Source organism: Pundamilia nyererei, unplaced genomic scaffold (assembly GCF_000239375.1).
Source record: "Pundamilia nyererei isolate P.nyererei 1_Seehausen unplaced genomic scaffold, PunNye1.0 scaffold00319, whole genome shotgun sequence".
NCBI classification, from domain to species: Eukaryota; Metazoa; Chordata; class Actinopteri; order Cichliformes; family Cichlidae; genus Pundamilia; species Pundamilia nyererei.
Window position 1 is genome coordinate 117,503 of NW_005187720.1, and position 13,131 is coordinate 130,633.

Here is a 13,131-nt window from a genome sequence, read left to right on the forward strand (position 1 = left end):
AACAAGTAGGCCTGCAGAGCAAGAGCGAAGTGCTCTAATAGGGTGATATGGTACTACAAGGTCATTAAGATAAGATGGGGCCTGATTATTTAAGACTTTAAAACTGACCAGCACATTTATAACATCAAAAGACGGCCTTGTGCTGCTACAGACATTAGTAAATCTAACCCTGGATGTTATATTATATTTCACAGAAAAGTCAGTGAAATATAAGGTTGAAATTAAACCTTATATTTCACTGACTTTTCTGGTATAAATTACCTCCAGAAAACAATGTTGTAGGGAAGTTAGACGGAGGTTTTGTAGTCCATCTTCTGCAAACTGTAGTGTGAGCACTTCAGACATCCAATGTCACACCATGGAGGAAAAACAAACGTGAGGTCATTCCTGTCCTCAGCATCATCTCTTTTCCTTGACCTCAGTGACATTTTTATCTAGGTCAAAGAAAGCAGGTTAGGAATAGGAATGTGACGGTGAACCTGCAGGGCGTCCACAGCCAGCAGTTGTGTGAAACATCACAGTAACGTTGTGTGTCTCAGTGTAGTTTGCAGTGAGAAGGGAGGTATGGGTCTGTTGATGTCGAGCTGTTCTTTGTGTCCAGATGCCATGGCTATGTGGCGACGCCACCATGATGGAGATGATTGAGAAAAAGAGAGTTTTATGTCGAGAGATCAAAGCTCGTCAGCGGCCAGATAAGAATCTGTGCAAACAGGACAGTATGCCCATCTTGCCCAGCTGGAAGAGGAAGCAGCCACCGCCATACTCGGCCTCGCCCACTGCCGCTGGCCATGCTGCCACCGTGTTCTGGGACACCGCCATCTGAAAGACAAATACTCGCGCCATGAAACACCCAGAACAGTGTTGTGTAAAACGGAGAAACACAGCAATGATGATCATGATGAGGTTCCACCGTGCACTGAATGCTTGAATGTGATGAAAGATGCTTTTCCTTCCTTGTTTCACGAGAGCAAGAGCAGAGCCACTGCTGAAAGTCATCTGACTAAACTTCTTTCTTCCCTTCTGAGCATCTTACTTTTTTACATGAATTCAAGTTATACTGAATCTAATAGTCATGAAAGAGCAAACGTTCTTCAGTTACATACAAAAACTAACAGGTGGACCTGCTCCTCCGTGTGGTATGTTTGTCATTTAAAGAAAGAACATACCACAGTAAAGCTGCAGATGTCCTGATGTGTGCAGGTCCGTTCACCATCAGAAGAATAATCAGAGAAATCGGTCAATCTGTGCAGAGGGCAGTAATGTTCACACAGAGCCCTCTAGGAAGGAAGTTTCACCTCCAGGAAAAGGCACTGTCCAAATCAGCGTCTTCACAGAGAAAAGGGGTGTGGTTTCCCAGTGATCTAGATATTGATTAGCCAATCTGTTTCCTTGCATGGGTTAAGCAGGAAGTTGCCCCTGAGGTTACCTGATAAGCAGCTCCCCCCCCCCACACACACACACGAACTCTCACACACACACTCATGCGGGTGTTCTCCTGCCATCCAATCAGAGTCTAGAAGGGCGTGGTCATTTGGGTGTAGCAGAGCTTTCTGTCGTCTTTCTACTCGTTATTTTTCTATCTGTAAAAGACTGATGGTTTTTTTTAAGTCTGACAGTTGTGTAGCAGAAAAAAGTCATTTATAAAGTAACAAAAAGGCTGAAAATGTTGCTTAATCGTGTTTTTATATTTAAAAAATTAAAGGCTTGCTCATCTGTGTGTGAAAGAATGACGTGACCGTGTTTTATATGGAAAACACTTTTATTCAGATGCGAAAAGCTATTTTGAAAAGAGAATATTTTGACAGGTTGTTTGTTCGTCTGCTCTCATCAGCTGCCCCGACTGTCATCAACAACAGGGAGAGACAGCTTTGTCAGGGTCAAAGGTCACTCCTTTGGGGGCAGTAGATGATGATGACGGTCTGCAGAAAGCTTTCACTTGATGAATGCAGTTTATTGATCATTGGTGAATGAGCTGATTGATTATCATGATGTCAAATCAAAGCACTGAAGCAAAGCATTATGGGATATCAGATAAATGTAAATCAGCCTCAAGCCACGTGGCATCTGACTACAGACAAGATGGAGGACAGGAAATCATGTGACATCAGCAGCACCCGGCAGCTCTTGTGTAACAGAGGAGCATCGCAGCCGGGGTTATAATCGAGTCATGTGACGTCTCCACCTCAGCTGATTCTACAAACATCAAAGTTTGACAGGAATTATGAGGCCCGTTCCTCCTCATCGTGCACGCCCCGCCTACTCGGCCACGTGTAAACGACCGCACGTGTCTTCCAATTCTGAGGTCACGTGACTTCCTGTCTGCCACAGACGTTGACCATCTTGTCCACAGATGTTCTCGAAGCCATGGGGAGATTTCATATTTGGATATGCACACAAACTCTCACACTCGCTGTGATCAACACAGAGTGTGATCATGTCATCTATAGCGTCCTTGTTAACGATTTGATGCTTTTTGTTCCTGTAATCAACCAAGTGCACTTCAGTTTGTAAAAGTCGATATTAAAATAAAACTTTATTAACTTGTCCTGAGAAATTTTAAGATTAATCAATGAACAGGATCAGTGTCTGTGAAACATAAGACTGATCGTTCCCTCAGACTGTCAGAGAAATGTTTAAATCATTGTTCCCACCGCGCTCGGTGTCACTGAACGTTACACAGCAGAACCACAGCAGAGTGCAGGACAGATTCTACTGCGATCCCATGATGCTGAACGCAGCTGTGCAGCCAGGTAACAACGTGATGATGATGATGATGATGTCCATTCCCACAAAGACTTCCTGAGCTTGCTCAGTTTGTCTTCCTCCTTTCCTCTGTGCCAGAGCGTGAGCAGCCGTAGCACAGGCCGGTCAGAGAGAGGGCCCAACATGTAATCAGTACATCATTACTGTATCACTGAAAGATGACGGTACTGTATGTAAGGTAATTACATACATGTAATGTCATGTTGAGGGAACAGTCACATGACCTGAGAGTGTCACATGACTCCTCCATGCAACACGAAAAACTAAAATATTTTATTCTTCAAACGACACCTGGCTTAAGGCTCGGGATGATGATGTAAAGGTCAGTCACATAAAAATCAGGTCATTTTGTCCACATGATGGCGCTGTTTCACTCTCATTCGTGTACTTCACCTGTGGGCAGGTGTCCCTGTGACTGAGCGGAGTGCTGGCACTGAATCAGGGTCCTGCTCCAGAAAGCAGCTTCAGTTAAACTCTGAGTCCGTTACTGTGGCAACAGACTCTGTGAACTTCACCTTTTCACTGGCAGGTGTTCTCTCTGACTCCGCCCTGAGTCCTGCAGCCCAACCATTTAACTGACCTTCCATTTCGTAGAATAGCTGTCAGAGATCAGAGTGAAGTTCGTACAAACACTTATTTTTCACTGTAACCTCTGACCTTAACACATTCTCAGTGGGTATGCCAGACAGCAGGGAGTCCACAGCACTCACTCTGCAGGATGGATCCAAATTGGATCAGGAGCACAGATTCAGAGCGGATCAGACCGAGGTTCGGCTCTGTTTTGGAACTGTGTTCCCGATTTAAACGTCTCCTCCTGAAATGTTTGAACCGTGTCTGAGCGGCATGCAGACAGCTCTATAACAGATGCTGTGGGCAAACTTGCTCCGATTGTTGGATTTAAGGTCAAAGGTCATATCAGGATTCAGCTGATCTAAATCAAACTTTATTCAGTCTGTGACGATGACAGAGTGCTCTTTGTTGACTCTTTGCCCTGGTCTGTCAGGCTGAACATACTCAGAGCTGATTGGACCAGCTCGAATCTTCTGGAACAGGAAGTTCAGGGTTTGCTGAAGCCGCTTCCTGGATCAGGGTCCAGGTGAACGAGTTCAGAGTCTGTGTTTATTTTTATTGACTGTTGTGACACTGTGATGAAAATAAATCAGATTTTTAATGAACACACTTTTGCCATTTTTATCATTAAACTGGAGTCAAATAGTTTAGCACTGTGGATTCAGATTCATGGTTTTACTGGGTCAAAGCAAAGAATGCTGAGTAAAACGTTAGTGACTGTCTGTTTTCAGACTTAAACTGTGATTCTGATTTTAAATAAACTTAGCAAGAATACGTCCAGCGTGTTACAGACAGAAATATATCTCCCTCTGGAATCCAGCAGAATTTTATTACTCTGTTGGGGCGGTCGCCTGGTTCCAGCACCACAACACCAGCTCACCTTAAATGCAAATAAGAAAAAATGCAGCATCAGCAATAAAAAGGTGATTATTAAATCATGTCCAGGAATTAGAGTGCTTCCTCTTTTTCTCTCAGCTGCTCCCTTTACAGGTTGCCACAATGGATCATCCTCATCTTTCTCACCAACCCTCTGCATGTTCTCTTTCACTACATCCATGAACCCTCTCTGAGGTCTTCTTCCTCCCTTCTGCCTGAACTCATCCATTCTCCACATCCTGTCAGCTCTGTCTCTGCCAATCGATACAAGTTCTCATCTCGTTGGTGTCCAGCCTCACATACAGCTCACTTTAAGCCTTTTAGTTCTCCTTTGAAATCTCTCTTATCTGCACACCTAGCCTCTTAGTACTCCTGCCTACTTTCTTAATCTCCCTTTCTCATTTTTCATTTGATAACCTCTTCCTTTGAATACTTTCCAAAATCGCACCTGATATGGGGGCAAAGATGGAGGAAGCTATGGATGTGTTGCACAGAAACATATCATTATTCTGGAGACATGTGAAAGAAGAGATTTAGCGTCGACTCAGCTGTCGGTAAGAGCGGCAGGTTCCACTTTGCAGACGTGCTGCTGTGGGAGGACTGGGAGGAGGCTGTGGCCTCACACTGAACAAGCGAGGCGAGCTGGGAAACGGTTGGAGACGATCTGAGGTGATGACAGATGAACAATTTTGTTTAAAAAAATTATTACTGGGCCAATAGAGCTCTATTAAACGTCACCTGTCACTGAGCTAGTCCTAGGTTTTTCGGTACTTAACTCCTATGTTAAACTTAAAAATGTTGTTACGTTTCGGTGTTGTCAGTGTTTTGTTTTTGCGTGACTGTCATGTGTTTCCTGTTTTACTTTGAAGGTCTGTTGTTATCTTAGTGTGTTCAGTTTACGTTTCCTTGTCTCGTCAGGTCTAATTTGCCCCAGCTGTGTTTCCCTCCTGTGGTCCATTCCCTGATTGCTCCTTCTATGTATTTAAGCCCTGTGTGTCAGTTGGTCATGGTCGCGATCTCCCCCGTGTTGTAAATAGTTTGGTGTTTTGTTGTAAATAAATAGTCTGTTGTAAATAGCTGTGAATGGGTTTGTTAATATTTTTGTTTGAGATACCTTCGTTTTGGGATTTTGGTGGAAAGCTTTAGTTTTTTTCCACGGGGGTTTTTTTTTCTTATTTTTATTTTCATACGTTGCACGCCGGTTGCCTAGGCCGGGGTGTAACAATGTTGTTCGGCTCATTAAACATTCAGGTTTGAGCGACACATCAGGATGTCCCATTTTGGACTGACCAATGGGGAGACAGGTTTTGTTTTTCAGCATTTGCCACATTCACTCATTTCGCTTCACTGTGATTTAGACTGCAGCTCATTACCAGTTAAACTCTCAGATTTCCATAAGCAGGTGCCTCTTTAATGGAAATGAATATACAAACATAACTTTACTCCTCACAGTACAACAACAGGTACATCGACTGGGTAAATAGTCTGTGGATGAATGGAGATCCATTATACAGATGAGGAGGATGTGATTTGTTACCTGTAAGAAGTTCAACATCAGATACGCTGACGGAACTATAAAAGTGTCCCTTTGAGATCAAAGATAAAGAAGATATTGTGCTCTCTAAGGTCTCCTCTGGACTGACACAGCTCCGCAGAGCAGGAATTGACTTTTGTGACACAAACAAGGCGATCAGAGCTATTTTGTCCTAACCCTGTTATATTCTTAAAGAATTTAAGAACGAGAAGATTAGGGTTATACAAAGAAAATATATTTCTCTTCCCCTTTCACCTAAAGTAAAAAAAGTAAACATCAAAATAATAAATACGATTTTTATAAGATTGAAATTTAATCTGAATACGTGTATTCTGTGAAAACGACACTGAAAGCCTGCATCACGTGTTTTTTCACTGTGAATGGGTTCAAGCTTTTTGGAACGGCACGTGGCGCTGCATGCAGTCCAGGGCGACTCAATCGTCGGGATAGTTATTGACAATAAAATCTGCATTCTGTTTTCAGGACAGTGCTGTTATGAGGGATATCTTTTTATCCATAAATGTAGATGCTGTGAAGCTTAACTGTGTATGAAAAGATGGCTGAATGAAAAACTCCCGACTGCTCTTTCTACTTTTCTTCTTTTGACATACAGTAAAGGACTTTTTCTCTTCGCACTTTGTGTTGACCTTTGTTACACTGTAACAGTTTTTTCTTTTTTATAATCTTTCAGGCTCAACCTTGTGGACATGTTTCTTTAATCATTGTTGGACTGATGTTCATAAATACATTCAGTATGATAACATCGTTTTTTGGATAAATTCCACCTGACGTTTTAAAATGTACGTCTTTTATGTCAGGATGAATTGGAAATGATTTTTTTTTTCATTTTCTCATTTTTCTGGTGACGTCTCCGCAGACGCTCTGGGTGCGCACGCTCAGTTAATTTGTTGAGCGCTTCACCTTTCCTCCAGCAGGTGGCGGTCTACCACGAAGGAGAAGAAGAGAGATTCGCCTTCTGACCCGGAAGTAACCATCGCGTCAGACCGCCATGTTGGTAGCAAAGAGAGCGGGGAATCATCCCGCGGAGAGCGTATTCGTCTGACCTCTGACCCGGGCCGGCTGACCCGAACCCTCCTCGGTCGGTTCGTCCTCCGAAAACGTGTGCGCGCGGACCGGCACGGGACAAAGACAACATGGCAGCCCTGAGCACGTTCTCTTCGCAGGTGGAGCTGATCATGGAGGTAGCCGTGGGGAGCGCTGTGCACGAGTTGGGGAGGGAGGGCGCGCGAGCGGAGCACGGCCAGGTGAGGAGCTCAGGTGAAGATTATGTGAGAGCAAAATCCGCCGTCACTTCCGGTTTCGCGTTAAAAACATGCTACAGAAGGGATGAAAGGTAAAAAAAAAAACGTTTTGGCCCCGCCCACTGACACGCAGGAGACGCCTGGAGGCAGGTGTTTGATCTTTGACACAGGTATATGCAGCTCTGAAGTGCGCATGCCTTCAGGTTTGTCCAGAAGTGTGGTGCGCGCGCATGGTTTAGCTGTAACTGCTCACATGACCAAAGTTTACGTAAACAGATCTGTTCGCAGCCTCATCTTCACCTGCCGCAGGTGGTATGACGTCATCATCCTCTACTTAACCTAAACAGAAGCTTAAGGTTAACCAGCATCAACAGAGGAGAAAACAGCAGCACCTAAACCTTAAAGGTGCAGCCTGCTAACCACCCTCATTAGAAATGAGGCCAAGCTGTAAACAGCTGCGGCTGCAGTCACTGGGCTCAGCACACAGCTTTGGGGGGAACCTGTGTTTAGGAAGGCCTGGAAATGCCTTTTGTTGTCATTGTGCATGCACCAACTGTCCACGGAATAAAAAGATAAATAAAAGCAGAGAAAATCTGTGAATGACATCGTCACGTGACTGAGCGTGCAGGTGATTGTGAAGAGCTGTGGAAACGGCGTCCTCGGTGAAGCGGTTCCAAGTCAGGCTGGATGGTTTCGGTGTTTGTCTCAGCACTGTCGGTGTTCGTGCCACAGGCCGACAGTCAGTCAGGCATTCGCACTGAAAACATGCTGCATGTCATGGAGAACACTCGCTGTGAGCATCAGTCAGTCTCCAAGAGAGTCAGCATGTTGTGACTTGAGGGTGAACTCCTCAGGTGGACGTGGGCGGGGCCTGTCTACAGGTTGTGTAATCAGAAATCAGTTACGCTCGGGTCCTCAGATCAGATGTTTTACCTGTTCCACCTGTGCATCTATCATGTCACCCATGCGTCTGTGCTGCAGGCTCACCTGTCCATCGTGCTGGGGGGCGTGGCCAGAGAGGCAGTCCGTAAAATCTGCAGAGTCTTCAGGGAGCTGTATGCAAGCGTAGAGGTGGAAAATGAAGCTCTCAGGGCAGAACTGAGTTGCCTCGAAAACACACCCGGCGCTTCGAGGATGGCCAAATCGGCGGTGAAGTTCAGCCCGGCAGGTGAGACCCAGGGTCAAAGGTCGAACAGTCATTCAGCTCAAAAGCCCGGGTTAAAGTCTCACAGGAAACTCATTTGGTTTCTCCTGCAGATGCACCCACCCTGTCTCTGGATGTCCAATCAGCTGCTGCCACTGCTGCTGTGGCTGTGGTCATCCTCAGCCCGCCGGTGCACGCACCAGTCACAGGCCAAAACAATCTGACCGCACTGCAGAATGGTGCTGTGAGTGTTTTGGACATGACGCACTTCTCTGCAGATCCTCAGGTGTCACGTGATATGATCCAGCCTGCAGATGTGACATCACTTCCTGACTGTGAGGATCAGCCGGCCGCTGAGCTTCCAGGTGATGAAACCCACGAAGAGCAGTGTGACGCTGTGAGTGATGACAGCTGCTTCAAACTGGTTGATTGACTGGTTGATGGTTCTGTATGTGGTGACCAATAATACCATTGCGTTTTCCAGGCAGCAGAGACGAAGTCTGAACCTGCAGAACAGAAACATGATGATCAGCAGGTGCCCGGGGGTCCGACAGGTGAGAGCTCTGCCTCCCATCTACTTTTAAATACTGTGCGAACCACAGGTGAGCCTGTGGTGTGAGAGCGATGTGCTCTAATGGCGTGATACGCTACATTAAGATGAGATGGGGCCTGATTATTCAAGACCTAGTACGTGAGGATCTTGATGATGTCGTCCTTCAGAACAGCTGATGGTCCATTAATCAGTCGCTTCTGTTTGTCAAACCTGCAGCGTCTCTGACTTCCTGTCTGTCTTACTGTTCAGGTGTGAGCGAGGAACAGCAGAAGGAGCAGGAGAGGAGGCGGAGGAGGGAGCTGTACAAGGAGAAGAGGTTTTTCTGCGAGCTGTGTGACAAAGGCTTCCATCAGAAGCACCAGCTGCTGAAGCACGCCGCGTGCCACCTGAAGCCGTTCCCCTGCAGCTCCTGCGACAAAGGTTTCTACAAAGCGCAGACGCTGCAGCGCCACCTGCTCGCCCACCGTCTCCGCGAGGCGCAGGAGAGCGACCCAGACAAGCTGTTGCGCTGTGACCAATGCGACAGGAAGTTCAGGCTGCCACGTCAGCTTCGAGCGCACCAGGCCTGTCACCGGCTTGAGAAAACGCCACTCAAGTGCTACGCATGTGACCGCACCTTTACCTCCAGTGGGGCACTGCGATACCACGAGGTGTCGCACTCCAAAGTCAAGCCCTTCATGTGCGACGTCTGCGGAAAGAGCTTTACGCGCAAGAAGAGCCTGCGGGAGCACCAGACCGTGCACACCGGGGCACGGCCGTACTCCTGCCAGACCTGCGCCAAGAGCTTCTCCACCGCCAGCAACCTGCGCGTGCACAAAAGGTCGCACTCCGAGGAACGCCCGTACAAGTGCGACGAGTGCGACAAGGCATTCAAGTGCCGGATGGGGCTGCTGCAGCACCGTGTGGTCCACTCGGGAGAGAAACCCTTTACTTGTCCCACCTGTGGCCTGAGCTTCGGCCTCAAATACAACTTCCAGAGACACCTGAGGCTCCACAGCGGGGAGAAGCCCTTCAGGTACGAGGCCCCGAACGATAACGTATATTTTCTGGGTCTCAGCGAGTCTGTTTCGGTATTTGACAGAAATCTCTGCTTTTTATTGGCTCAACACACAACATCTGACAAAAAAACACACCTGAACGATCCAGGGTCACATACACGCGCTGCTCCAGGGCGCACTCTGACCCTCGGGCGAAACGCTCGCCTGTGTCTCTTAACGCACCTGAGTGAGGTGTACAGGTGAACAGCATCAGCGCGGTCCTTAGCAGGAAGACTAGACTTATGCGACTGCAGGTGAACTGATTAAATAAGGTGATCGTGGATTTTATGAGTGCTTCAATGTAACGTCAAACATGAAGCAGAGGGGGGGTTGTTTGCTGACATCCACCAGTGAACCGCCAACAGAGCGCGGCACGGCGCTGCAGGCAGACACGAGAAATACCAGCGTCAGCTTTCCTGTTCATTCGGTTCAGTTCAGGTTTATTTATATGGGCCAACTTCGCAGTGATTAACACTGCACAGTAAAAGCCCTACAGCACTACAGACGGCCCTGAGCACTCGGTGAACACTGCTTTGTGTTGTGTGCTGATCACTCAAAACATCAAGATCATGTTGATTTCTGTGAGTTGCGTCTTCTTTAACCTCTGACCCTTCCTCACCTGTCCTTCCTTCCTCAGGTGTGATCAGTGTGGCGAAGGCTTCACGGGGACCTGGGCTCTGAAGACTCACATGCTTGTTCACGGCGTGGCAAAGCCGTTCATGTGCGACCTGTGCGGAAAGACGTTCTTCTACAACTGCCAGCTGCAGAAGCACCAGCAGCTGGTTCACGGCAGCGGTGGCGATCGGGGAAAGTCCGGCGGGGAGGCGGGCAGGCGGCGGTCCACCGGAGTCAAACCGTTCAGCTGTAAAGTCTGTCCAAAGAGCTTCAGCAGCAGCAGCTCGCTGCGCACGCACGAGAAGAGCCACGCCCAAAACAAAGAGTTCACCTGCGACACATGTGGGAAAGCCTTCCACCTGCGTCACCTGTACCTGTACCACCTGAGGCAGCACAGCGGCGACCGGCCACACGTCTGCGCTGTCTGTCACAAAGGCTTCCTGCTGGCATCGCAGCTGAAGCAGCACGAGCTTCTGCACACAGGTGTCAAACCTCACCGCTGCGAGCACTGCGGCAAAGAGTTCAGGACGCCTCAGAACTACCACCGCCACCTGCTGGTGCACACCGGCGAGAAGCCGTACGAGTGCGCTGTGTGTGGCCGGAAGTTCCGCCAGTCCAACCAGCTGAAGTCTCACATGCAGATCCACACCGGTGTCAAGCTGTACTCGTGCGAACGCTGTGGGCGGGGCTTCTCCGACTCACGCCAGCTCAAGAAACACCGCTGTGGAGACAGCGAGCACGACTCGCGCGATTCTGCCAGCAAGCACAGGAAGCAGACGGACGCGTTCCCATGGACGCACGAATTCACGGCACAGTGACACAGAAACAGGCCAGCGGGAAAACCCAGACAATTCCCGCTGAGTCCACCCCCCGCGACTGTGTCCGGCACATCAACATCAAATTGTGTTTAGGGAGTGTGTCCATCCACCTCTTGAAGCCGGCATTGATTGGCTGGTTTGTTCCTTTGGCGTTTCTGTTTTTTTTATCCCCTGTTAAAGTCAGCGACACAGAAAATGTTTGATCTCTGCTGCAAAACCACCTCGCACACTCCCCTGATGCCCCCGCATGTCTCGGGTTGAAATCTAAAACAAAGGTAAAGAGTAGCTGGGCCCTGACAGCATCTCCAGCCTTAGGAGGTAAAATGACAACTCTTCTAAATGGACTTTGACTCTCACCTGGCGTCTCACCTGGTCATGGTGATTTAAGTTCAGCTGCCAAAATCAAACAGACCTTGACCTCAGTCAGTGACAGAAGAGGAATCAGATGAAAGCAGCTCTAATAAACATTTACTTTCTGTTTCATCTGTGAAAAAATGACTTTGCTGTGTTTCAGTGTGTAGAATAAAACTCCTCCTCCTTTGACTGACGAGCTTTTATTGGATGTGCTGCTCCAGCTTCAAAATTATTTTTCTGCCCTCGATGAACGTGAAGTAATAATTCAGATTAAAATGCAGCTGCAATGTGTCAAAGGTAATGTCTACCAATCAAATACATTTTGTCCATTAAATTCAACGTGCAGACTTATGTAGCTAAAGCTAAAAATTACATGTGATTAGTTGAAGTCACATTGAGTGTACGAGCAGAGTCTTCATCCAGGAAGTAGGTTCAAATCAGACAGCTGCACTGATATTAAGCACATACGTGATTAATATCAGTGCAGCTCTTATGCAACAATTCTCTATAGCAACAGGTAAGTAAAGAGCGGAGCTCCCATTTAAATCCATGAACATGATGTTGATCTACAAACATCAGAAGAGAGACCAGCTTTAATCAGACATTTATCTAGCTTTCATTTTCAGATGAAGCTCAGTAGTGCGAGACAAATGATGAAGCTCAGATTTGACCTTTTGATTTAATGTTTATAGGTAATGATCAGCTGACAGGATGCAGACGCTGAAAATAAATAAAGGGGAGACAGTGTGGACATGTCTGCAACAGTTAGTACCTACATTTCAACAAATCTGAAGATGAAATAGAAGAACATGCTATGGAGACTGCATTTAGAACCTGTTAGAGTGCTGAACAATCACAGGACTGTGGCTGTGGAGGCTGAGTGCACTGACCTCACTGTCATATTCAAAAAACCAGTTTGAGATGAGCTGTGTGATCGTGCTGAAAGCAGCATCAGAAAATGATATACTGTGGTCATAAACCCACAGACGTGGTCAGCAATAACACTCAGGTAGGCTGTGGAGTTCAATGATGTTCAGCTGGTACTGGAAATCTGCCCTATACCATCACATCAGCAGCAGTCTGAGCACTGGCGCAGGCAGGGTGGATCCATGCTTTCATCTTTACACCAAACATTTAAATTTTGCTGCAGAAATCATGATCAGATCGGAAAACATTTTTTCATTTTGTGGTCCAATTTTGGTGAGTCTGGGAACTGTAGCCTCAGTTTCCTGTTCAGGTGTTGTAGGGATTGCAGCCAATCGTGTTCTCGGAGGAGCGGCTTCACTCTGCTTTGGTCCTTGGCAGAGACAGCAGCTTACCAGGTGGTAGTGATAGCCAAATGAAGCTTTCTGAAGCTTGTATTGAAAAACGGTTCATTACTCGAAGCTTTTCAACACAGTCCTCTCTGGTGACATCTGGTGGCCAAAAATATGAAGAGCAGCTTGAATCCACAAAATAAAACCAACTGCTTCATTATGATTGCTCACTCGACAGAGTGGAGTTCTGTCTGATATTGGGCCGCCGCTGTGTTGCTTTGAACGTCTATTTTGGGGGGTTAAAAAATGTGGTTTATTTGTTTAATAAATAATTATGACCAGTAAACTC

The 13,131-nt window shown here is 47.0% G+C and overlaps 2 protein-coding genes across 3 annotated transcripts in view; both read left to right on the top strand.

Moving 5' to 3' along the window:
• nyap2a (neuronal tyrosine-phosphorylated phosphoinositide-3-kinase adaptor 2a) overlaps positions 1-823 on the top strand; it is an 80,905-nt gene extending 80,082 nt beyond the window's left edge. Inside the window, exon 7 of the mRNA XM_005751647.2 lies at positions 602-823. Within this exon, the coding sequence (XP_005751704.2) occupies positions 602-823 (222 nt within the window). The remainder of the gene's footprint in view (positions 1-601) is intronic.
• A 5,794-nt stretch (positions 824-6,617) lies between these two features.
• On the top strand, positions 6,618-11,734 carry LOC102193448 (zinc finger protein 708-like). Of its 2 annotated transcripts, none has more exons than XM_013915527.1 (6): positions 6,618-7,008; positions 7,987-8,173; positions 8,263-8,546; positions 8,634-8,703; positions 8,952-9,717; positions 10,377-11,734. In XM_013915527.1, exons 1-6 carry the CDS (start codon positions 6,898-6,900, stop codon positions 11,170-11,172), a joined length of 2,214 nt encoding a protein of 737 aa, XP_013770981.1. In that variant the 5' UTR covers positions 6,618-6,897; the 3' UTR covers positions 11,173-11,734. The 2 variants fall into 2 exon arrangements, with proteins under 2 accessions (XP_013770981.1, XP_005751668.1); XM_005751611.2 differs by having other exon boundaries at positions 6,618-6,945.
• The last annotated feature ends 1,397 nt before the right edge of the window (positions 11,735-13,131 follow it).

Bases quoted from the DNA above. Each gene is read 5' to 3' on its own strand.
- LOC102193448 (XM_013915527.1), top strand. From the start codon at position 6,898: ATGGCAGCCCTGAGCACGTTCTCTTCGCAGGTGGAGCTGATCATGGAG. The intron at 8,547-8,633 runs GTGAGTGATGAC...TGCGTTTTCCAG, and splicing joins ACGAAGAGCAGTGTGACGCT to GCAGCAGAGACGAAGTCTGA. The intron at 9,718-10,376 runs GTACGAGGCCCC...TTCCTTCCTCAG, and splicing joins AGCGGGGAGAAGCCCTTCAG to GTGTGATCAGTGTGGCGAAG.